The sequence below is a fragment of the Ailuropoda melanoleuca genome, chromosome 16, assembly GCF_002007445.2.
Source record: "Ailuropoda melanoleuca isolate Jingjing chromosome 16, ASM200744v2, whole genome shotgun sequence".
Lineage (NCBI taxonomy): Eukaryota > Metazoa > Chordata > Mammalia > Carnivora > Ursidae > Ailuropoda > Ailuropoda melanoleuca.
In genome coordinates this window covers 41,332,681-41,358,570 of record NC_048233.1, presented here as the reverse complement: position 1 = coordinate 41,358,570, position 25,890 = coordinate 41,332,681, and the positions used below count along the sequence as shown (strand labels likewise).

General features: G+C 48.2%; 1 protein-coding gene across 5 annotated transcripts in view; it reads right to left on the bottom strand.

Annotated features, from left to right (window-relative positions):
- Window positions 1-11,053: 11,053 nt before the first annotated feature.
- SLC4A8 (solute carrier family 4 member 8) overlaps window positions 11,054-25,890 on the bottom strand; it is a 100,888-nt gene continuing 86,051 nt past the window's right edge. For all 5 annotated transcript variants that reach the window (XM_034646423.1, XM_034646427.1, XM_034646424.1 and 2 more), the window contains 4 exons: window positions 24,575-24,712; window positions 20,307-20,398; window positions 18,109-18,204; window positions 11,054-16,600 (listed from right to left, as the gene is read on the bottom strand). In XM_034646423.1, the coding sequence (XP_034502314.1) occupies window positions 16,588-16,600; window positions 18,109-18,204; window positions 20,307-20,398; window positions 24,575-24,712 (339 nt within the window). In that variant the 3' untranslated portion in view covers window positions 11,054-16,587. The remainder of the gene's footprint in view (window positions 16,601-18,108; window positions 18,205-20,306; window positions 20,399-24,574; window positions 24,713-25,890) is intronic.

Here is a 25,890-nt window from a genome sequence, read left to right as displayed (position 1 = left end):
GGAATGTCAATGCCGAGTCCGTATTTATGCATATCAAACACATATGTGCCAGACACAGCTTCAGGCACTTTCTAGATATTAGCCCACCGCAGCTCCCAGCATACCCCTGATGCCCTGTGCGCTACGTCCCAGGGAGAGCAGAAGACAGCGCTTGCCCTGCCCCCGAAGCCCCTTCTGGATCTAGATTTCTTATTCGCACATACCCACGAGCTTAGCCCTCCGTGCCAGGCTCACGTCGTCCTTGGCCTCTCCCCAACCAGTCCCTTGGCTTCTGTCCTTAGGCAACCCCTTTCTTTTGGGAACATACCTCCCTCTATTATTGAACTTTTCTACTTATGCTTCTGGCACTTTGCTTCCACGGAAGCCCGGCTTTCCCCAGATACCCTGGTTCCCAGCTCAGGTAATCAATGAGCCAGTGACAGAATCAGTCTGAAGTCTGAGGAGTAGTAATTCAGACAGACTCCGTCTGAAGTGTGAAGCTAGGGCAGTAATGAGGGGGGAAACAGGAATTCAGGGGCGGGTCACAAGGTCCCAGAGTCACGTGTCAGCGGATGAGAAAAGGTGAGGAACTCTAAGACACATGCCAAGGGATGATGGCCCAAGGGGGTGACAGGTGGAATTGCAGGCACTTGGGAAAGCCAGGGCCACTGCCAGCCCGTACTGTATCTTTGCGCAAATCTCAAAAAGGTGTTCTGTCTTCCACCCAAACACAGCCGTGTTAGGGCACCGTTGCGTGTGTTAGCTTGGTGAATGGAGTTCCAGCTCCCATTCCCCCCTTTCAGCTGGGCACCTTCCAGAGCAACAGAGTGGCCCTGGGAAGCCCCAGGGCAGGAGAGGCCGCCCTGTCTCTGTTCTCCTCCCCGGGAGAGACCAGCAGATGCTGTGAAGGGGGCGCTGGCAAATGTGTCCATCCCAGCATTCCTTTCCAAGGGGCAGGGCGCTGTGGAATTTGGGCTGCAGTTGTTTTCAGAGTCTGGTGCCCTGGGAGGGTTCTACGAGGAAAGAAAGACCTTGGGACCACGTCCCAGAACTAGCAGGATTGAGGAAGGAATAGGGCTCCAGCCTAATGCTGGGTAAAACGCTGACAGCTCTCAGTGTCTCCAGCCTGGAGAAAAGTTGTGCTTTTTGATAAAGGTTCTGTTCAAGTCGTGGGAGCTGATAAAGAATCTGGGCCATCCCTACCTGTTTTGGAGGAAGTGCTCAGTCCAGTGGGGACACCGAGCTGGAGATCCTGTGGTCCTGCCTGGGGGGGCTCAACTATCTCAACTCGACCAAAACCAAGAGGCCCCAAACCATGACCCCTGCAGCAAATGGGCATGTGCCTCCCTGCTGGGGGCTTATCACCTGGTACACTTGGGGAAAGCAGTTAGTTGTAACAAGAGTTTTACAAATTTAAGATAATCATTTCCTTTGTCAAATCTATTCTAAACAAATAATGTGACATACAGAAAAAAATTATGCACAAAAATGTTTGTCACAGTGTTGATAATATTAATAAAAATTAATAACATATTTGTCCAGCAGTAGGGAATTGGTTACATAAGTCATAATATATCCATGGTAGGGTATCCTCCAGTCATTAATGATGTTTGCAGTGACTTTCCCATGATGTGATAGTGGTAAAAAAACAAAACAAAACAAAAAAACAAACAAAAAACAAATTCAAATTGTACATACAGCATGATTTTAGTAGTATAAAAAGAAATATGCTCAGAAAAGACTGGAGGGAAATAGAACAATGTTAGCAATGGTTCCCTTCAATGGCAGAATTACAGATTTATTGAGTTTTGTCTTTTTGCACTCTCTCGTACTATTTGTCTTTTCATACTATGATACCCGGTGGTAGTGAGTGGAATCATCAGATGGCCCCTGTGATTCCCGCCCCCTGTATCCACACCTTTGTATAATTCCTTCTCCTTGGGTGGAAGCTGTGAGACTAGAGGCAAGTGATTCTGACCAACAGACTACAGCAAAGGTAAGAGGATGTCACTCTGGGATTATGTGACATTATAGGACAAAGGTTAGGAATTGCTCAGACGTAATTAAAGTTGACTAATCAGTTGGCTCTAAGGTGATCAGAAGGAAGGTTATCCTGGGTGGGCCTGACCTAATCAGGCGAGCCCTTGAAGAGCAGGTCCAGAGGTAGGAGCTGCCCTCCTGCTGGCCTTGAAGGTGCAATCTATCATGTTGTAAAGTGCCTGTGGGGATGAGTAGCCTCCGGGAGCAGAGGGCCACAGTCCACAACAAGGGACTCAGTTCTCCCAACCACAGGAATGATCTTGGAGGAGGAGCTGAGCCTCAGATGAGACAGAAACCTTGGCCGACACCCCGGTGACAGCCTATGGAGGTCCTGACCAGAGGGCCAACCAAGCCGTGCCCAGACCCCGAACCATGGAAACTGTGTGTTAGGAAGTGTGTCATTTAAGTCACTAAGGTTGTAGTAACTCGATTATACAGCCATGGAAGTGAATACATTTATATTCCTATGTGACTTTATAATTCTCTGTACCTTCTGAATATTTGGTACTAGCGTTGTCAAATGGAACTTTCTGCAATGATGGAAAGGCTCTCCTCTGTGCTGTCCAAGGCACTTGCCGCTCACTGCTATGGCTACGGAGCACCTGAAAAGTGGGTGATGTGACCAAGGGACTGAATTTTTTAAAATTTATTATTTTAATTATGTTTAAATAGCCACATGTGGCTAGTGGACAGCATCTGTGACGATACAGTTCTGTGATTTCCTTTCATGATAAATTTTTAAGATCCAACCCGTGAAACCAACAGCAGGTAAATGTCCACTCTGAAAAGAGAGGGTGTGAAATGTACAAACCCAGGCAGGAGGCAGGAAGGACAGCACTAGCGGCCCCAGGGCCCTGTATGTTCCCATCTCTAAAAAGGAAACAAGAATAATTGCTCGCAGGCAGTTTCGAGAATCAAATAAGATGCTGTCTGCAAAAAGGCTGCTGTGAAGAAGGAAGCCGGGAAGATCAGTTCCCTCCCGTGCAGACAAGACGAGGAGAAGAGCTGCTCTCTGGGGAACTCGGGCTCTTTCTGACCCAGATGGTCCAAGCAAAGGAGAAAGGAAGGACAGGCTCCCGTTTCTGCTGTGGATCTCAGGGCCTGTTCTTATGTGCTTCCCCTCATTCCAGCTCAGAGACACCTCTGTGTCCCATGCTAAGGCACTGGCCGAAAACTTTTTTTCTGGATTCCCTCTTCTGGCAGAGTATAGGGGAATTTGGACCTTTCCCCCAAATGGATCATGCCACTCCATGGCCCTCGGGAGCTGGGGTGGGGGTGGTAAGAATGCCTTCCTCTGAATACACACAGCCTCCCTGGGGGGCAGGCAGGGAGCAGAATTGAGAGTAGGAAAAAGCATGTTTAGTATTATGAAATAATTTCACATCTGGGTAACAAGCATCAGTCTAAAAGGCATAAGAAAGCCTCATCCAGAGGTGCGGGGAGATAGATTAATGAAGTGAAAAGAGGAACGTGCTTCGGAGTCATACCTGCCACCTAATAGCTGGGTGATCTGGGGGAAATTACTAAGCATCTCCGAGCTTCAGTTTCTTTATACAGTACGAACAATCGTACCTACGATACAATGCCCCACGAAAGGTATGTTTCGTTTGAAACGGCGTACAGCCCGACGGCATCCATCGAGTTCTGACTCTCTGGTGGGGCCGAGAGCAGGAGGTGGGTGGGAGCGGAGCTGGAGGCAGGAGACGGCCCTGCTGGGCACGCACCGTGAGGGTCCACGTGAGCAGGGACCAGGTGAGACCCGGAGCCGGGGGTTAGAAGAGGATGAGGCTGTTGGCGTGTTTGCCCCGTGGGAGGGGAGAGATGGGGGCGGGGGGAGACTGAGGTGGGGGCTGCGGGGAGGCGCCGTGCTAGAGGAGGGTGGGAAGGACGAGACCGGATGCAGGCGAATGATCCGCTTCCGTCACCTTGCAGAGAAGCTGGGAAGAAAAGCGGCCGTGAGATGTTTGTCATGTGGACGGGGCAGCCTGATCTGGAGGGCTGGACAGGCCCTTCTCTGTGGGTTGTGCCAGTGGGACGAAGACTCCAGGTGCCGGGACTGATCTAAAAGGTCACCGTGTCGTCTGGGGGTGTGGCCATCACTCTAGCAACATAACGCAGGTTCCCTCTGGTTGGATTTTTCCAATAACTCATCACAGGCTGTACAAAGCGGAGTCTGTGGCCTCGTGATGATATGAACGGAGCTGGGTTCTCTTCTCCAGGCAGGAGATCCGAGGCCACAGCCCCTGGCTTTGCACTTTCATCACTGTCGATGTGGCAGATCCAGGAGACCACCTGTGAACATGGACACGGGTGTGCGCCAAGACAGTCCCTGAGCATCTAGGTTCTGCGAGGGACTCCTTTCCCCTCGTGCCTCCACTCAGGCTTTCACCCCTTGGATTCCAGACTCCAACCTGCTTGGAGCCTCCTAGATGTCTCTGACCCTCCCATCCTGATTCCCCAGCCTCAGAGCTGACCAATCTGTGGCTCCTGGCTCAGCATACGAAAGCCCAGGGTTGAGCCTGCTGAACAAGTCCTGCCCTCATTACGGACCCAGGGGACGTCGAGCTCAGGAGAGAGCTAACAAACTGTCCATGAGCCCGCGATTACACTGATGAAGAACGCAGAAACCCAGAAGGGAACTGAAGGTAGTCAAGAGCGGAGTCAGGACTCGGACCACAGCTCCTGACTTCTCCTTTCCCAGGGCCATGTGACAACCATGAGCCCGAGGTCCCTTCCAGAAGTTTCCCAAGCTGCTCATCCTGTTGGGGAGATCAGCCCCCTCCTCAGTGGCATGTGCTCGCCTAGGTCACTGCCTTCTAGACTGGAAGCTCCACGAGTGTGTTCACCCCTGCGGCCTAAGCCCGGCAACGGGGCTCGGCCCACCATTATTTGTTGACTCAGGAAGCAAGCAGGTGTGGATATGGCCAAACAAAATTAGTCAGCCCTTAAAACAGTGGTCGTTTGGGCCTAGAAGACTGGACAGGCTGAACCCGTGTGGTCAGAACAAGGCACAAGGATGTGGTTTTGAGCATGAACGTGCTTTGGACTCAGAAAGACCTAGGTCTAAATCCCAGCTCTGCCATCTACTGGCTGTACCTTATCAGGCAAATCACTTAACTTTCTGTCTTTTTTCTTTTTCTTTCTTTTCTTTCTTTCTCTTTTTTTTTTTTTTTTTAGATTTCATTTATTTATTTGACAGAGACAGCCAACGAGAGAGGGAACACAAGCAGGGGGAGTGGGAGAGGAAGAAGCAGGGAGCCCCATGCAGGGCTCGATCCCAGAACCCTGGGATCACGCCCTGAGCCGAAGGCAGACACTTAACGACTGAGCCACCCAGGCGCCCCTCGCTTAACTTTCTTAACCTCAGTTTCCAGACCTGTTAGAAAGGAATAACAATGCTTCCCTCAAAGAGCTGTTGGGAGAGCTCACTGAGTTGTACACTTAAAGTACTTGGCCCAGCGTCTGACAAGCGCTAAGCGCTCAAGGTATGGTAGCTGTTTATGTTAGGGATGCTTCACGAGCAGTGATGCCGGCTCTACCCATACCTCCTGCTAGGAGCCACCCCCAATCGTGGCCTCTGCTGCCTGCACGACCCTGACATTGGACACCACTGGTCGGACCAGGGTAGGGAATTAGCAGTAGAGGTCAACCTGTTCCATCCCCTTCTTTGGGGGACATGGGCCTCCAGGCAATCGACACCTTGTAATGAACTCTCTTCCTCTGGCACACTGGACGAGCCAAGGCAACTAGCCGGCTTTGGGACTCCACTGGCAGAGGGTGCCTTGACACTGGGAGAAAAGGCTCCTTAGCCCGGATCAGAATGGACGGCTCACATTGCTGCCTAGAGGGACCCGGTGGGCCAAGGCCATCAGCATGTGGCGTGTCGGCCCAGCGCAGCATGGATTGGCGCAGCGGGTCGGCAGTGGGCGATGGAGGCAGCAGCGATGGCAGGGTCTCGCTCGGCAGTGGGCACGGCCCAGAGAGCTGGAATTGGGGCCTGGGGTGCAGAGGTTGTCACTGAGGTCACCATGTTCACAAGTAGACAGGAGTTGGCTCTGGGGTCTTTTAAGAGAGCCTGGAAGTCCTATGATAGGAGGTGGTGGGGGCAGGGGATAGTCAGGAAAGTACCCTCTTCTGTCATTCTGGAACCCTATTTTTTTTAACCTAGACCCATGTCACCTGGGACCCAGATAACCCGAAGCCCCTGAGCAGCAGGGACTCCAAGTGCTGAGGCCCCATCCTCATGCTTGACCTCAGAAGCAGACAACCGCAGCCCACTCGCTCTCTTCCCCGCACCGTTTGCTCCATCTCCTCGACTCAGACATCTGTTCCCCACCCACTCCTTCATCACCACCCTCCCATCTCTCAGCCTCCTCCCAGGTAACATCGTCTGTGTGCAGCTCCCGCCCTGTCCCCATGGCAGAGTCTCGGGCCCTCGCGTCCCTCCTCCCCCACCTGCAGCTCTCCTGGCCGATGGCCCCCCTGCATCCAGGGGCGGCTCCAGCGCTGGGCACCCCCCCACCCCTGGCTCCTGGGGCAGCGAGTTCCAGTCTTGGACAGCGTTCGCTCTAGGTCTTGTCGCTGAGCCCAAATCGGCCTCCTTGGAAGAGAGGTTGTCCTGCTTGTGTCCTCTGAAGCTCGGGCAGACAAGTCCTCTTTGTCCCACACGACAGCTTTTCTCTCAGACGTGTGACATTAGAGAGGTGTTCGCTCCACCTGCACATCCCCCGCCCCCAGTCAGCGACTCTGGTTCCTTCAGGTCATCTCCCTGGTCTGCGCTTCCTGTCACCACTGCCCTGGCCCTGGTCCAGGGTCTCACCACCTCGGGCCCAGCCCCCCGTTTCCAGTGTTCCCTCTGCCCACGCTTCCTCACTGCCACAGGACCACGTTCTCCACACCACAGCAAACACACATTTCCCTCTAGTGGCTGACAGCCTATAGGAACTCCTCGCTCCTTATCCCTGGCATTTAAGGTCTTCTCTCCTGTGCCTCCAATTTTATGTACACTTGCTTCCTTGCACAAAACCTTCAACTGCAAGCAAACCAGCCAAATTCACCATCCGCAGAACATTCCATCTGGACTCCTGCCTCTGGGGCCCCGCCTACACCCTCTTCTTTCTCTCCTCCAATACTGCCCCGTCTTTGGAGGCCTCCCTGACTTCGGAAGCTCTGCGAGGCTGCCCTCCTCCGTCCCACAGAACCGCGGTCCTCACCACTGTGCTTTACATACACTGTCTGATTTTCTAAAGGACTCCAATCGTATAGGTCCTCAGAGGACTCTTATTCTCACGCACCCTCCCCAGGACAATGACGAGATAAACCCAACTGCCAGGGCTCCCCGAGCCTCTCCCCTGTTTTCTTCCAGTGTCCCTCGAAAGGGCATGCTTTGGGCATCTCTGTTTTCCAGCAGCGTCTGAAGAGGGCACAGTACTCTCCTTGGGACCGGATACCCAGAAACCACAGCTCCCCTGCGCCAAAGGTGGGGAGAGGGAAGCAGGGAATTCTAACGAAACAAGTTGACCACCAACCATTACTCACCCCGTTTCCCAGCAGGGCTGATCAGTTCAGGCTGTTCGCATCTTCACAATGCCCCCCAAAGTGCCTCTTGTTGGGAAATCTTTCCCGGGATTGCCCAGCAGTGGTTACAACTGCCCTTGGTCATTCATTTAAAAAAACTTGTTGGGTCCCTGGCCACATTTAGGCACTCCTGCCGGAACACTGAGTTCATTTCTCAACTTCTGCGATTTGCAAGCGATGGAACTCTTATGTTCTCTAATTTCCTATTTCTCGAATGCTTTTATTTTTCGGTAAGTCTTCTTACTTTTCTGTGCATGGGAAGGTGTGTGTTTTAGATGCAGCGCCCTTAGACAGGGACCTTATGCATCTGGCAGAGAGGAAACTGAGGGCACAGTGCTCAAAATCAGCGCTAGAATCATATAGCTCGAAGTTACTAGAAAACTTACGGTTTTGCCTGGATAGTCAAGGCCTGGGCATTCTCTCTTTATCCACTGTGTCTATTAAGGAAATCAGGTGATTATAATTCATCCTGTAATTTCTGAGAGTGGGGAGAGGCCTTGGGCACTACGGTAATAATAAAGACATGGCCATTACCCTTAGGGGCTTGGGGATATCCTGGTCTCTCCTCTCTGGACCCAGGGAGTGTACAACCAAACAAGGACTGGTAAGCATCTTACACTGGGCAAGCACCCCAAACCTCCAATGAAAGGCTCAGGTAGAAGCTGGGCCGGAGAACATGGCTTCGGCCAGGAAGCCCATGTGAAGCCTCTTTCTTCGTAGGAGTTAATACCTATAACACCCCAGACAAAGGTTACAGTGCTGGGACTCCTTGACGCTTGGCCCCAGGGCCCCATTCTACCACCAAGCTGCAGAGCCAAGGGCTGGAGGAGCGAGCAAAGGGAGGGCCTGCTGCTGCGAGAGTGCACATGGAGGCCACTCCTCGTGCTTGGGAATTCATTTAGCCCTCCCCACTGGCCCTATCGCTGCTGTTCTGCAGTGAAGAAACTGAGGCAAGTTGCCCAAGGTCACACAGCTGTTGAGGCAGAGCTGGGCCTTGAACCCGGGCAGGCTGGTTCCTGGGCTGGCTGTTCCGTACCCTGCTGCTTGCTAAGAGCCCCGGTCACACCCCCTTAACCTCCGGACGGAAGCTCTGTGCTTCCCTCTGTTAGTGAGCTCCGGACCCGTGAGACTGTGGGGAGTGTGCCCGGCTACGGACATTGGCGACAAAGGCTGCAGGTGGGAGCAGGGCGCTAGCCTGCACCTGCTTCCTGCAAGTGTGTGCCTGTGTGTCCCTGTAATGAACCACCACCACCAGGCAAAAGGGGTGAATCTGCGGCCGCTCTGTAACCTGGGGATACACTTCGGACATCACTAAGATGTCCAGACATGTCTTCCCGTGCCTCCGTGGCCCTTGGCTCCTTCTACGAGGGACTGACGAGTCCCAGTCGCCGCCGACGAGCACCCCCCGAGTGCCATACCTTTTACTGCTTGCATCTCACGCTCTCCCAGTTGGCCCAGGCGTGGCCGCAGACCCGGAGGCCCTCGATCCACAGGCCGGTCAGGGACCTACAACGCCGGCCAAGGGACCCATCGCGCTCTGGCTCTTGGGAATCTGATTTTGGAAATGGCGCACAGTGAGGGTGACAGAATGTGGACGCGGCTGAGGCGGTGACAGGTCAGGCACAGAGACACGAAGGTGGCGGGAGGGCTACCGCGTGGAAGAACATTCACACGGCGAAGGCGGGGCAGGGGCCGGAAGTGACGCAGGCGCCGGGGAGCACGCACCGGAACGGGGGGAGCACGCACCGGAGCGGGGGACGCTCCACCCCGCGTGCGTCCAAGATTCCTCCCGAGGGGATTGAGCGCGCGTTCGCGCCCGCCCTTGTCCCCAGAGACTCGGGTGAATTGGTGTGGAGTGGGGACCAGGCGGCTAGAGGCCCCAGTCTCCTCGAGTGACGCTCCGGTCAGGGCGGGGGAGAACCACTGAGCTTGGGCGAGGTCCCCGCTGCGGCGGCGGCTGCGGCTGCGGCCCGCCGGGTTCCTGCTCCGACTGTCGTCTGCCGCGGACACGCGGCTCCGGTCTAGCTCCTGCCTTATCGCCGGCTAGCAGGATCCTCGCTCTGTACCAGCGTTGGAGCAGCAATGCCGTCGGGGAAGATGCCCCCCCCCCATAGAGCCTCACTGCTCCAAGCCGAACCGCGTCACCCCATCCCTGTTGTCCCATCTTAGAGATGGGGAGGTGGCTCGGTTCTGACCACTGACATGGGGGGGGTGTCGTCTCTGGGAATAATTGTCCCCTTTACAAGATGGAAGCTGGAGAAGTGCCGTTCCCTCTTCCTGCCTTTGGCCGATGGGATGCCTGGAGGTTCTTCTGGAACCATCTGGTGGCAACTGTGAGGGGAAAACCCGGGGAGCTGCCGAGACTGTGACCAGAGTCCTGACGTGATGGCTGCCGACCTTACCGCCCCAGGAACCCCTCCCTCCAGGTCTCTCCGTACGGAACTGTGTGCGCGCTACACGCCAGGTGCCCTTCTAAGTGCTTCCCATGTATTACTTAACGGCTCCTTCACAGCCCCGAGGCCAGTCCCCTGGACGTGAGAGTGCTCAAGGCTCCCCCACACCAGAACCGCCCGGGCCCTGCACGCGCGGCCTTCCCATCCACTACCCCGCCTCAGTGCGACTCAAGCATGTTTCCCTGAGACAAAGCAGCTCATTGGGTATACTCTCAGCATATTTAAAAAATAGCTCAAAGATAGCAAAAGCCTCAGAACTAGTGAGTTCTAGGGCTACAGCCCAATTTGGCCTGGTGCTCCGTGATACAATAGCCACACTGCGCTCCATGTTCAGGGTGCTTTCGGGGGACGCCTTTCTAGGAACTCCATGAGGCTTGCTGACTGTCTTTCCCTGCACCCCTGCCTTCCTCTCCAACCCCGGCACTGGCCTCTCTATTCTTACTCTCTCATCCCTTTTTCTCCAACCGTCCAACAAATGGATTTGGGAAGAAGAAAAATAGGGCACCCCTCCCCCCAAAACCCAAAACACTCCTGAGTGACAGCAATTTTTAAAATCTGGATTTTTTTTTAAAGGGAGGAATAACTTTTTTAACAATTGTGTTTATCTTTAAGTAATCTCTACACCCAGCGTAGGGCTTGAACTCATGACCCCAAGGTTAAGAATCACATGCACTCCCAACTGAGCCAACCAGGTGCCCCTAAAATCTGGGTTTCTAGGCAGCAGACGGTCCTTCAATATTAGCAGTTGCTCTCAATGGTCTGGTAGTATCTCCAAAATGGGCTGTCTTTTCCTGCTGTCCTGTCCCCCCACCCAGACAGACATCTAGGCAGTCCCCTTCTTTGCCAAGGACTGTGCTGGGTCTGTACCAGGGAGGTACATGTGCCCCTCTTATGACACGCCCAGCAGACACCCTGCCCTTCCTCTCAACTGTCTTCATGACTCCTCTTCACTCTTCTTTCACGTTCTGAAACTGGTCCGCATTGGCTCAGCCCCTTGGCTCAAAAAATACCACAGGTGTGAACAGTTTACACAGACTTTATTTTCCACCCATTGAGCACAGGAAGGTCTGGGCAGACAGAGGTGTCGCGGTCACCTCCCCTGGGTCACAGACGCAGACCGTGAGACTTGGTGGCAAGGGAGAGGGTCCTATTCCTACCACAGATTGCTATGGGGTTATCACAACAACACATTTGTTCTCGGTTCTATTTACACCGTGGAGTGTGGAGAGGGTCCATTTCTTACACTAAAAATATATATTTTGGAATCTCTAAAACAAAAATATCTCTATCTCTACATGAGACCTACTAGAAAGAAGAACATAGAAAACCAGGAAATGTACCAGCACCTCAAGCTGTCCCCTCCGTGGGAAGGGTGCTCTGCTCTCCACCGGACGCCGTTAGCTTCGGGCAGCCATAGCTAACCAATCACACAGACAGACACAGATACACACGAGGGAGGCTTATCATCTTGGAGGAGTGAATATGGGAGAAGGGAGTGGGGAGGAGGATTTTGGCCTCTTTTGCAAAAGGAGTAATTGCACATTCAGTGTGGTACTTCTGTTCCCAACATTGTTGCGTGTGTGAGAACCTGCCTGCTGGAGTCATTCGCGAACCCGCTAAGAGAAGCCCCGGCTCTGCTGATGCCTGCGGGCCTCGGAAGAGTGCCGCGGGAGGGGGTCTCTCTTTCTCAGGAAATATTAATGCCATCAGCTAGAAGAAGAAGTTCTGTGTTCTCCAGTGCTGAAAGTGGTCAGGTTTGAGAAAAATGCTATTCCTTTTCTTTTCGGAAGGATCAGAAACTATTTATTCCCTTTGAGCACAGAACCTCCTAAAGGAATTGTGCCTGTGGATGAATCATTCCACTTTCTGACTTTTCCTGTTGAAGAGATCCACATAACGCTCCTCTCCTCTTCTCATGCCTCCTGCAGTGATACGGTTCCTTCACACCTCTTTTGCTTATGAAAATTAGCCTCCTTTCTGGTAAAGAAGTGTTAACCTAGTCAACTGCCCATTCTTTATGATTAAGGTATGAGAACAAGGGCACCAAGAATTGAAAATAATAGATCTGGTAGAAAAACCACTTCAATTTGGGGTGTCTTTCCCTGTTTACCCTGAAATATGGTTGAGCTTGAGGGCTTGAGAATCCCTAGTCCCTCACACCAAGTAAGGAAAATAACCATAGAGTCCCCTTTCTGAGGACCCCAGAACCGTCCAACCTCCTCACCTCTCTCACCACCCCCAACTGGGGGTGGTTTTGAGGACCCTTGACCAAGAATGTCAGCCCTCCAAGGAGAACTTGAAAGACCAGGCAGAAAGGAGAAGAAAGGCTGCTGGAGGAAGCTGAGTCAGTAAAAGGGGTGGAACTTGGAGGATGTCTCATTTGGCCGGTCGGGGCCCGCAGGAAGGATTTTTGCATCATGGAGCCCTGACAGCTGCAACCAAAAGAAAGTCAGGAAGGCTGAGAACATTCAGTGCGGGGTTCCTGAATGTCCTGCCGGGATGTGGCTTGGAAACCAGAGAAGTCCGAGGAAAATGCAGTGACAAACTAGAAAGACTGCTTTAAAGTCCTAGGAGGAGGAGCGGAAGGAGAAATTTAGAGAAGCTGTTGTAGTAGCAGAGAGAACAGAGTGGATGGGACTTCTGATGCCGGTTAAAGGGAAGCTGGGGGCCTTGGGGTCACACCTTCTCCTAGGCTTCAGGAAAACTGAGAGACTCAGAACATGGACAGTGAAGTCGATAGAGAAGATGCAGACAGAACTGCTGATTCTTCTCCTGAGACGGAAGTCTAGAGAGCTGAGTAAGGAGAAAATTAAGTAAAACTGGGCATTGTCTTTTCGGGATGACCAGAAAGCACATATTCCTAAAATCAGAGACCTCTTAAAGGTCACAGTTGTCATAGCCTTAGATGTCAACCCCACCTGAGACTTAGCATTTATCAGATTTTTATCAAACATTTATGACTACTTTAAAAGCCAGTCACATCCCAGACAAAGAGAAAGAGCAACTATTCACACCATCTTTTGGAATAAATTGTTCACTACCTGTCTATCCCAAAGGCAAGTGTATATGACTAAGGAGGTGGGGACAAGAGCTGTATGCGTAAAGACCAGATCTCCTGATGATCCCATCATCAGAAGTTAGAAATCATACATAGTCACAAAGAGTTAGCCTGCGTTTTATGCAACCCAACAGATCTGGCAAGTTCACGGCATATGGCTGGTCTTCCCCTTCTCTCTAGCTCAACACTTCCCCTCAAAGTCATGAGCTAGGAAGTAACCCTGCAACACCCGTTCTTACCACTAGAACCAAGATTTCACCTACCATCACTTTCTTAAGCCCGTGACCTCCCTCCCTTCCCACCTCGACACAGCCAGCCCATCAGGGCACGGGCCCACCAACACTCCAACCATTCCTGAAATCCCCCCTGTCATAAAAGAGGCAGACTGCTTCTCAGGCCCAAGTGAACTATCTGCCTTGCCTCTACCCCAAAGTCAGTTTCTCCTCAACACTGAGTTTAAACAGCTTTTCCTATAGACTAATCTGCCTATATTCGTCATCAAGCTATTCTGTCAGAGAACTCTGAGAAACCCAAGAGAGGAGAATGATATTTTTTTATGTCCCCCCAACTTAGGTACACAAACTATTTAATAGCAGCAAGGACATCTCATGGACCCACTTGCATTTGTCAGTGAAAGTACACATGCACACACACACCCACACACACCCCCCCGGACATATTCGCCTCCACTCCTAGTTCCCTACCCCAAACACTGCCTAGCTTGGCTCTGCCACCACGGCCACCAGCCACAGACGTGAGCGAGGTAGCATTCGGGTAGGACTGGGGTTGAGTGTTTGGTGGGAGTTGGGAAAAGAGAGACCATAAGGGTAGGGAATGGTTTCTACCATTGAGATGCAGCAGAAATGAGGCCGGCTATTAATCTGAGAAAGATGTAATGGCTTAAAAGGATTGGCACGGCTTCCAAAGTAACTAACATTCCTAAGGTGCAGGAACTTGGGAGGGTCTGGCTCTGGAAGGACCTGGAAGTACACGCATGGTCCTGTGACTGCGCTGCGCACAGTTAACAAAGACAGGTTTCCTGCTCTCGAGAGGCCTAGCATACACAGGGCATCAAGAGAGATCGATAATTAGGACAGAGATTTTTCTGAGTGATATTGTCACCTAACTTGTTGTATGATAGGCTTTTCTCTGCCACATCCCTTACAGCTGTGTGGAAACTAGGGGAACAGGAGAAACAGTCACCAACCTTCCTCCACAGAGGTGGCAGGAAAAGATAGGAGGGGCAGGATGGAGGAGGAAAGTGAGAGTGTTCTCAGGGAACAAGGAAGACGAAGAAAGAGATAAGCTCAAAGAAGCAGCCAGAGAGAGACACGGCAAGTCAGCAGGAAAGCTTTTCCCATTGACAGGTTGCCTTCTGATTTTTCTACATTAGGTAGGTAAATGCGTACAATCATTACATTTCTCCTAAAGTGATAAAACGTGAAGCTTTGGCTCGCAAAGATTGTAATGCCCATAGAGTTCAAAGATGCATGCCTGTTCCTGTCTGCACCATATGAAGGGAAGCCAAGGCTGTCCCTAAAACAGCCTTGTGAGCGGAAATCAAACCAGGAGCAATACCCACAATTCAAAGGGATGTCGTTTTAACTTTTGAAAGCAGCATGGCATTCGGCCGAGAGGCAGCGGCATGGCCGCGCCCACCTGCCTGTTTACAGTCGGCATCCGTTCTGAGTGGTTGGCGTCCATCCTGTACCAGTTGCTCAATATTCTGAAAATCATCTGTGTACTAATAGGTGTGGTTCTAGGGGTGGGGAGATGTTAAAGAGACTCAGGATTCGGTGTGGTTCTAGGGATGGGGAGATGTTAAAGAGACGCAGGATTCGGTGTGGTTCTAGGGATGGGGAGATGTTAAAGAGACTCAGGATTCGGTGTGGTTCTAGGGGGTGGGGAGATGTTAAAGAGACGCAGGATTCCTTCAATTTCAAAAGTCCTCAGAGTAAGACTAGACTACACTGATATATTCTAAAAGTCAAAGGAATGCAAAATTCAACAAAGTTTTGTGACCAACTCTTCACCTATGAAAAGAAAGGAGAGCAACCCGTAGGAACATCCCACTGTACAAAGATTTTCTGGGGCGGAAAACTGATGTGATCGAATTCCCTGGGTACCGACATGCTTACTGGTCACATTCTGTGCACAAAACAAGGGAAGACCTCCACACACTGGAGCCCAAACCCCTGCTAGTCATCACAACTGAGAAGAGAAGAGAAAAACTATAAATATCGTTTTCAACTAAATACCAAAATTAATTTCACCACTTGCGGTTCATTTCCCAGTGTGGCTTTTTACCTCTGAGAGCCAAAACATTTGTCAACCAAAGAAATTCATGATGATGAAAAAACCACATGGCTGGAGGTGGTGTGGGTCCATTGAGTTGACGATGGTTCGCTACTAAGGCAGCTAAGGAGACATTACGTAAGCACTTGGATCTCTCCTGGAGTGGAATCAGAATGTATCCTCAAGAGACAGCAGCAAAACATGGATGTTTCCACAGCATGGCCGATAAAAACACCTTATCTCCCTCTCTACTCACAAACGACTACTATCGAACATTTCCCAGGTGTCTAGAAAGCAGACACTCTGACCAATCTTCAGGCGAGGAAGCCCTTCCTGGTGTCTAAACCAACTCCTTCCGTAGCAACTGAAGCTCATTCCCTTAGTCCACCCTCAACGAAACCAAGAGACGCTGCTCGTCCTCACTTATCATTCCTGATTTTCCCCCGAGCTTTTTCCTGTCTGAGCTAAACAACGCCAGTGTCCCTTGTGGCCCTTTCATCATCCAAGGTTCTTGCCGGGTTAGGCAGGCTGCTGCCAGGGAGCGATACAGACACGCCTGGGGCAGAGGCCTCTTCTGGCCTCAGTGGTAGGCCCTGCCGATGCCCAGGTCAGTCACTGACCGTCCTAGTGGCAGTCCCTCCTGACAGCCTCTGGGTCTGACCAGCCTCCCCCAGAGGAGGCATCAAACCAAGGCCCAGGACTGCCTCGGAGCCTGTGGATTCTACGGGACTGGAGAGCCTTCCCTTTTCTCTCTGCTCTCCTCCTACTCCCCCGCCCCCTCTTTTAGGACGAGGGAGCTCATTGAGGGAATCCTCGGTGGGAGAATGGATCCATATGGCTCTGCAGGCCGGCAGAGAGTTTCAGAGAAAATGTCTGGAAGATGGGAAGCTGGGTCTTCACGGGTGGCAGTTCTGACGAGAAAGAGAAAGGGAGAAGAGAAGTACCAACAGGACGTGGTCTTCTGCTCCCACGTTCACATCTGGTGACTGGCTGCTGGTGTGGGGATGGCTGGCTGCCCTCCAATGCCCAGCACGGATAACTGCGTGCTTCGGCATGGCTTTGACAGGACCACGGACAGCGCCAGACTGGGTCTTCCTTCTTCTCTGAGAGACTCACCATCTTCTCTGTAACCAGAACTTCCCTGAGGCACCTCATGGCCCAAATCTTCCTTCCCAGCAAAGACTTTCAGTTGAAGAGACTGAATAAAAGTGTTACAATGAGACAAAAAGGGAACACATGATTCATTCCTGCTTTTAACACAATACTTTGAAGATGTCACCACAATTTGGATCTGGCTATATTTTAAGTTCATTTACAAGTAGACTAGTTCTCCACTAAAAATAACCGTGTGCGTTATACATTTCGACAGCTGCCTGGATTTTCCTCTGAAGGAAACAAGATTCTATATTTCACTCACATTCAACACAGATTTATTTTAACCCATTCGGTGAAGAAAAAGCCTACCACCACCACCCACTGGTGGCTGTGACTTTTCCCAGTACTTCAGCTCCTCCTCAGAACACTCCTATGAGGTAGGAAGTTAGTCATTATTATCCCCATTTTACTGCTGAATAAACTGAGTCCCAGAAACAATGGCCTGCCAGATTACACATGGAATAAATGGCTAGACCAGGTCCCCTAATTCCTAGCCTACTGCTTTTTTCCCCCTTAACTAGAAAAGTTGCCTTTAATATAGATCTAAGATTTTGCCTCAGTGAAGGCAAAGATGCCTCAAGTCCTTCCATTTTCTTCAGTAACCTGATATACAGAATTTCGTTTCCCAAGTAAGAAAACTGTGAAATTAGTTCAAAATCTTTTCTTGGCAATAATTCTCATTATGGAACAAGTTAAATGTCTGTATCAATACTATCGACACTCTCTGTACATTTTAGCCATTTTCCAGTTAGTGCAGTTACTGTAACCAGGGAGATTTTGAAATGGGAACTTTTAATGGTTATTTATTTATTTGTTTGTTTGTTTGTTTGAGAGACAGCACGCACATGCATGAGCTGGGGGAGGGGTGGAGGGAGAGGGAGAGACTCCCAAACAAGCTCTCCGCTCAGTGTGGAGCCCAAGCTCACCACCCTGAGATCATGACCTGAGCTGAAACCAAGAGTCGCACGCTTTAACCGACTGAGCCACCCAGGCGCCCCTGAAATGGGAACTTTTAGAAAGCGGATTTAGGGGCGCCTGGGTGGCACAGCGGTTGAGCGTCTGCCTTCGGCTCAGGGCATGATCCCAGCGTTATGGGATCGAGCCCCACATCAGGCTCCTCCGCTGTGAGCCTGCTTCTTCCTCTCCCACTCCCCCGCTTGTGGTTCCCTCTCTCGCTTGTGTTCCCTCTCTCGCTGGCTGTCTCTATCTCTGTCGAATAAATAAATAAAATCTTTAAAAAAAAAAAAAAAAGAAAGAAAGCGGATTTAGGTGACTAAACAGATAAAGCAAATTTACATCCCCAAGTAATCCCGTCCTGACTTTGGGGCTGTGTAAAAGGGCAGCTCCAAACAGCACATCTGTTCAAATAGTTAGAAAACGTGTTTCCTTTTCTTAGGCTTCTAGCAATTCTTACGGGTTAGCAACAGTCCCGGAAGTGATTTTTTTTTTAGACAATTCAATTTTGCAGCTAAGATTTATTTCACTTTCAACATGATTGCTATTTTTTAAAGCCAGAAATAAATAAAAATCAGCAATTATAGTTCTCTTTACCTCTTTTCCTTTGTATTTCCAGAGTTCATACTGAGAGCTTTCCAGACTGTAGTTTTAGGCATTTCATCAGATATATTAATCTCAGAGGGGTCACACCTGAAATCAATGCTTAGGACAGTAAATGGAGGATATACAAATATAAGACATATCTCAGTCTACAATGATCACCACGCCACCGGATGGGAGAGAGTAGGTCTGAGGGAGCTCAGCTGACAGCTCTTGGCAGCACCAGGAACCAGGTGGTTGGAATGCAGAGAGGCAAGGTGGCCCACGAGGTGGTGCTGAGGACTGGGCTGGGGTGCCAAATGGTAGGCAGCTCTGCCCCCACGATCGTGCCCTCCTTCCAGGGGCCCCTCTGGGGGTGTGGATGACAGCTTTGGGACCTGCCACCTACTGAGTGTTCGCTGGTGCCAGGCTCGCCGTGTGCCAGGCATGGTGCTAATAAGCATTCTTCATATGTTTTCTCACTTACATGGCCAAATGTTTTCCATTTGTAGTTTACAAAGGACTCTTACAATCTATTATCTTAACTATCAAATCAGAAATTATTCAAATCCTCATTTTGAAAGTACAGAAACCAAAGCTCCCAGAGCTAAGGGATCATCCAAGGTCAAACGTCAGTAAGTGGAGAGTCAAGGCCTTGAGGCCAGTCCTTGGTCTCCTAGCACCCCAGAATACTGGCAAATGTTCTACCAGCCAGACAGTCTCATTTTAAAAGGCCAGAAGAAGAGGCAGCATCCCAGTAGAGAGGGAACATTGCTTCTGCTTTGCTGCCAGAGAATTCAGTCTATGGCTACTTCCTTCACAACTTGTAGAAAGCTTATTAAGGTCCAAAGATTCCATTCCTTTGGGGTCAGTCACACACAAAAAGTCAAAGTCATAGGAACAGATAGTAGAATGGTGGTTACCAGAGGCTGGGCAGTGGGGGGAAGGGGAGATGTTGATCAAATGGTACAAACTTGCAGTTATAAGATGAATAAGTTCTGAAGACCTATAGACAGCATGAGCACGGCTAATGGTAATGTGTTGCACACTTAAAGGCTGCTAAGAAGGTAGATGTCAAGTGTTCTCATACAAAAAAAGAATAGTAACTCTAGGAGGTAATGAATATGTTATTAGTTTGATTGTAGCAATCATCTCAAAATGTGTACCTAGACTCAAAACATCACATTGTGCTCCATAAGTATATATTTTTATTTGTCAAAATAAATAAATCCAATTTTTTTTAAATACCAAAGATGAGACTTTCCTCATTTCCCCCTCGGTATAAACCACAATCAATTCAATGATTTGGCAATCAATTATCCGGGGTCTAGGTGATCCAGATTCCCTCTCTCTCCCTTTTCTGCCCCCTCTCGGCCTCGGGGCATCTTTCAGCTTATGAAAAGCGCTCTTCCACAGTGGAAACAAAATGCCAGGAATGAAGCCACAGATGGACCAATTTAGCATCCTGTGACCTGTGGTGAGCAATAACTTTGCTGGAGAAGGGGGCTGTGATCACTGGCAGAAGCAAGAAATTTGGGGGACCCCAGTTCAGTTTCCCCTTGGCTCCTAGGACCACAGACGCCATGAGTCAAAATGGAGGTGCTGCCTCTGGCCCTCACCAAAGGCTGGCCCAAGCATGTGAATTTCATGCCCCCCAAGCGGAGGACCCTCGGTCCTTTTCATCTCTGGAATAGAAAGGCCATATCCTATTCATCTCTGGAAAATGGCAGAGAAAGGAGAAGGAGTAATGACCTGAAGAATACAAAGACTAGGGTTTGACTCTTGAACTTTCCATTTAGCAGTGTTATGACCTTGGGCAAATTACCTAAAACCATCCAAGCCTCAGTTTCCTCATTGTACAAATATGGATAACAAGACATATTGTTGTTTTAAGTTGTTGTAAAGATTAAAGGAGAATACATAAGTCAAGCTTCTGGCACATTCCTAGCACAGAGAAGGCGCTCAGTACATGCTCCCTTACCTCTGTTCTTGTGATTCCCAGCACCTGGTGTGGTGCCTGACGCATAGGAGGTGCTCAGGAAACCATAAAAGGGAAAGTGTTGGAGCCGGGAGACTGAATGTTAGCTCTTTATGCCAGCACCTGCATTTGTGACCACCTCCCACCACAATGCCACATGTTTACAGAATAACCAGAACAGTAAACTCCCTGGTGTTTGGGGAGGTTTTTGGGTTTGTTTGTTTGTTTGTTTTACCTGAAACTGTTGTTCTTTCCAGGACTACTTAGTAACTTCCTGCTCTCTAAGGGGAACTTGTCTCCCCCCATTTCTAACATTTTCTCAGCCTCCTGAAAGAGAAAAAGACATTATTCTATCTTAGGCCAAGCAAAACCATGAGTCTACACCACCCATATTTCTCTCACCACAATTTCTACCTAATTTCTCTCACATTTATTTTCAAAGAGTGTATTTATGTTCTTTCATAGATTTGGCTCATCACCAAAAAAGAGACAATCAGATCTTTGTACCTATGGATTAGTATTTTTTTAAAAGAAGAAAGAAAATGAATCTGAATAAACCTCTAGAGCCAACTACTAATTTACTAGAAATATAGGGGAGAGAAGAACACGTTAAATGACACCAAGGGACACAGTAAAATCTAAATGGTGGAAAATCCTACAGGTCACAGACCTAGTTTCTTCCACAAAAAGAAAAAAAAAAGATACAAAGGGACCCCTAAAAAGATTTAGGAAACATATCAACCATTGTAATATATAGGTCTTATTTGGATCCTGATTCAAACAAGCAGATTGTAAAAAAAAAAAAAGAATAATAATAATAGGGCAATCAGGGAAATATGAATACTGACTGTTCTTTCTACTTTTCTACCTAACAAAATGTTTTGTTTAATTTAAATAATCCCATCAATTTAAAGAAAACAATTACAGGGAAAAAAATATACAAAGATGTTTAAAGTAGTATGATTAGTAATAAATCCTAAAACAACTATACATTTCAACAAAGGAAGAGAATTTAATTATGAGAAAATACTATAGAATATTATGCAGTCATTAAAACAATAAACATGATTGTTTATTATATAGACATATAGAAACATGAAAGTATCTTATGAAATCAAGTTGAAGGGGGGAAATAAAAAAAAATACCTCCCCCTCAAGTAAACAATGATTATAGTTATATGAAAACTATGTTAAGGACTTAAAGAGAACATACAGTAATGAACATAAAGTAATGAACATAAATATTGGATGCTGACATGAAATTTTGGGGTGAAGTCTTATTTTTCTTTCATTTAGTTCCCGAAGTAACTATATAAAATAAAACATGTATTAACAAATACATGTCTACTTCAGCAATTTTGGAAAGGAAGGAGTATAATGTTTACCGCCCCCCCCAAAATTAACATCCAAAAGAGATGCTTTGATTCTCCTCCCAAAACTGCTTAATAAATGGCACAACCGCTCATCCAGTTGTTCACTCCAAAAATCTAAGATCTGTCCTTGATTCCTCTTTCACCCACGCTCACTGTACATTAGCAAAACCTGTGAGCTCTCTCTTCAAAGGAAGTCCCCAATCCAGCCGCTTCACCACCTCTCCCTTAGCCTTGGCCACCTTCACCTCTTGCCTGAACCATTGCCACAGACTTCTAACTAGTCTCCTGCTACCACTCTCCCTTCCAGGCTCTCTGGCTTTCTCATGTTCTGTAACCACACCAAGCTCATTCCTGCTTCAAAACCTTTGCATTTGCTGTGCCCCTGGCCTGGAGTGTTCCTACTCCCAGATAGTCTCACGACTTACCCTCACTTAATTCAGATTTCAGATGAGATGTTATCCCTGATCGCCCTAAATAAAGTAACTCCCTCACTCCTTACGTTCTTCTTCAAACATATCAGTACCTAAAATTTAATATAAATCAGTAAATAAATATATATATATGTATGTATGTACAGACATACCTCAGAGCTATCACGGGTTTGCTTCCAGACTACCACAATAAAGCAGGTCAAATGAACTTTTTGGCTTCCCAGTGCGTATAAAAGTTATGTTTATGCTATACTGTAGTCTGTTTAGCGTCTAAAAAAACATTAGGTCTAAAAACAATGTACATGCCTTAATTAAAACATACTTTATTGCTAGGAAATACTAACCTTCATCTGAGCTTTCAATGAATCATAAACTCTAATCACAAATCACCATAACAAATATAATAATAATGAAAAAGTTTGAGAAACTGCAAGAATTGTCAAAGGATGACACAAAGTCACAAAGAAAGCAAATGCTGCTGGGAAAATGGTGCTGATAGATGCACTTGACACAGTGAATGTGTCACTTTGTAAAGAACACGGTATTTATGAAGCACAACAAAGTGAGATACACCTCTATGTGTGTCCACGCACATGCGTGTGTGTATATGTAATTTTTAAAATGTGGTTTGTAGAGTTTTGGGGCACTTCAAAACTTCACATTTTATGTAGTGATTTCTATCAATCTTCTCGTTAAAGTTTTACTCCATCGCTTTTGTGCTTATGATTGTTAAAACTCTTTTAATGATAGAAAACAGACACATGTAACAGACTTGGGAGCCCAGAAATAAACCCAAGCATATATGGTCGGCTAATATTTGACAAAGGAGCCAAGAGTATTCAGTGGAGAAAGGATAGTCTCTTCAATAAATGTCACTGGGAAAACTGGATACTCACAAGCCAAAGAATGAAACGATTTCCATCTTACACCATTCACAAAAATCACCTTGAAACGTTATTAAAGACTTAAATGTAAAACCTGAAGCACTAAAACTTCTAGAAGAAAATATAGGGAAAAAATCCTTTGACATTGTTCATGGCAATGATTTTGTGGCTATGACACCAAAAACACAAGCAACAAAAAAGCAAGAATAAACCAAGGGGGATGACATCAAATTAAAAATCTTCTGTGCAGCAAAAGAAAAGATCAACAGAATGAAAAGGCAAACTCTGGAATGGGAGGCAACATCCATAAACCACATCTCTGGTAAGGTGTTAATATCCAAAATATATAAGGAATCCATGCAACTCAATAGCAATAATAATAATAATCCAATTTAAAAATAGGCAAAGGACCTAAATAGCCATTTTTCCAAAGAAGATATACAAATGGTTGGAAGGTACATGAAAAGGTGCTCAACATCACTAATAATTAGTGAAATTTAAATCAAAACAACGAGATAATACCCTACACCTGTCAGAGTGGCTATTACCAAAAAGAGAAGAGGTAAGTACCGGCAAGGATGCGGAGATTGGGGAACCCTCTTGCACTGCTGCTGGGAATGCAAACTGATGCAGCCACTCTGGGAATAGTACGGAAGCTCCCCAAAAAGTTAAAAGTAGAACTACCCTATGATCCAGCAATTGCACTCCGGGTGTCTATCCAAAGGAAAAGAAGTCACTATCTCAAAGAGATCTCTACATCCCCATGTTCACGGCAGCATTAGTTACAATAGCCAACAGCTGGAAACAAGCTACATGTCCATCAGTGGATGAGGACAAAGGAAAGGTAATAGATATAGTGTGTGGGGGGGTGGGGGAAATGGATGAAGGTGGTCAAAGGGTACAAACTTTCAGTTAGAAGATGAACAAATCCTGGGGATGTAATGTACAGCATGGTGACCATAGTTACCATGCTGTAGGTATATTTGAAAGTCGCTGAGAGAGTAATTTTACAAGTTCTCACCACACACACAAAAAAGTGACTATGTGAGATGATGAATGTGTTAACGAACCTTATTGTGGTGATCATTTCACAATAGACACACATAGCAAATCATTATGCTGCACACAGTGTTATATGTCAATTATATCTCAATAGAGCTGGGAAAAAATAAGATAAGATTTTAAAAATTCAAGATATTAGGGAAAAATGTCATTTAAAATGCATTTCAAAGGACACTGTTTCAGGCACTAACTGTATTTGGAAACACTTTCCGGCTCATTCATTTCTTGGTCTGGCATTTTCATCTTGTTACACATCCATTCTTGGCACGTATAGACCATTGATTGAGGGTCCACTGTGCGGACAGCAGATGCCAAGTGCCGAGGGAAATGAGGAAGGACAGAAAGTCCTGTGCAAGTTGTCTTTGCACGGTGCCAACCACGACACCATCTGCCATTAGGTACATAACAAATAATAGCTTTTGTGTCGTTGTCACATCAGGCCTTTTGGGAGAACATGAACCATGAGATTGGATAATAAGAGCAGACTCTATGTTCATATTCTAAGTATGAACCTGGTTTGCAGACTGGAGACAAACAAAGAGGAGAAAAACTGATTGTCGGAACCAAAAATAAAGGACAGATAAGGACGAGAATCCTTCATCCATTCTCAGCTAAGGCCATCTTTGGAGTAATCTTCCCAGCTCCTAACTATAACCCTTGGGATTCCAGACATGCTGACTTCTCATGCGGCCCTTCCCAAGTTCTATAATTTGAGGCAGCCCCGAAGTGTACAGGTGATGCAAGAACCATGACCTCTTCCTCCTTGGCCTTCTTTTTGGCATCATCCAACTTCTTCTTTTTACTTTCAGGCATGAGGTCATCTAACCAGCTCAGCTCTCGTTTAGAGAAACAGAGATCCATGACTTTCCTGACAAAGACCAACGCCAAAACCTGAGGAAAAATAAAGAGAGGGAATTAAAGGAGTTCATTTCCTTCCTGGAGTTAAAAGCCAAGGCTTACTTTCACAGCACACTAGGGCATTTCAAGGAAAAACAAACTCATAGCAATCATAATAGTCGCCTATTACGGAGTGCCCTCTTTTACCGGATACTGAGGTGAGTGTTTTCTATGTAATACCTTACTTAACTATTACCATAACAACCCTACAACGTAGAGAGAAACCAATTTAATTGCTTCGTTGAAAAGAGAAACCCCTCCTCCTCAGAGAGCCGAAGAGTTGCCTTTCCCTGTGGTGGGAGCAGCAGGAAGGGCTCAGGGCCGTCCGGGGGGAGAGCCTTTGCCAGACCACAACTATGGCGAGGCCGCCACACCCAGCCCAAGCGTCCCTCACCACAGCAGGAAGGGACTTTGAAGGACCATCTAAGTTCCCTCTGATCCTTCGCCTTTACAGTTCCCCACAAAATCCTTGCTTTACGCCTGCATCGTGAATCGCTAGTGTTTCGTGTCTCTGCCCTCTGGCCTGGCCTGACACTCTCTGTAAATGAGGAACCCGAGGCCCAGGGAGAGAAAGAAACTTGCCTAAAATCCAGCAGCTAATTTTCTCAATTGTACATAGGACAGGGGGCCTCCCCCTCTGCTCCACTTTCTTCCCATAAAAGGCCATTTTTGCCAAAGGGGAATTAATAATAACCCAGAATGACTGGCCTGGATTGACCTGTGTCCACCAGCTACATCTGGTGGCTGGACAGGAATGAGGCAAATCAGGCTTCTCATGTTCAACCACGTTTCTCCCTCGTGTCCGCAACTACTCTCTCAATAAAGCCAAAATCGATAGTATCCCTTCCAAGGGGTTGTCAGGCATTTGCTGTTTCTTTAACCAGTCAACCCCTGAATATAACACCCAAAAGCAGAAACCTACATGAACTCTGACAACATGGACAGATCCACCAGGAGGTGCATGTGTAAGAGATGAGGGGAGAGGAGTCCCCCTGACCCCCGTTTTCCTCACCCTTGAATATTCTCCCAGTAAGACAAATTGCCTTTTCTCTCTAGAGGCCCACCCTTTGGGTCATTTTCAAACAGCCCATGGAATGCTCAGCAGCCTCACGACCCAGGGTAGCCGGAGAGGGGAAGGTAACAAGAGGAGAAGGTGAGACCGCGAGGACGTC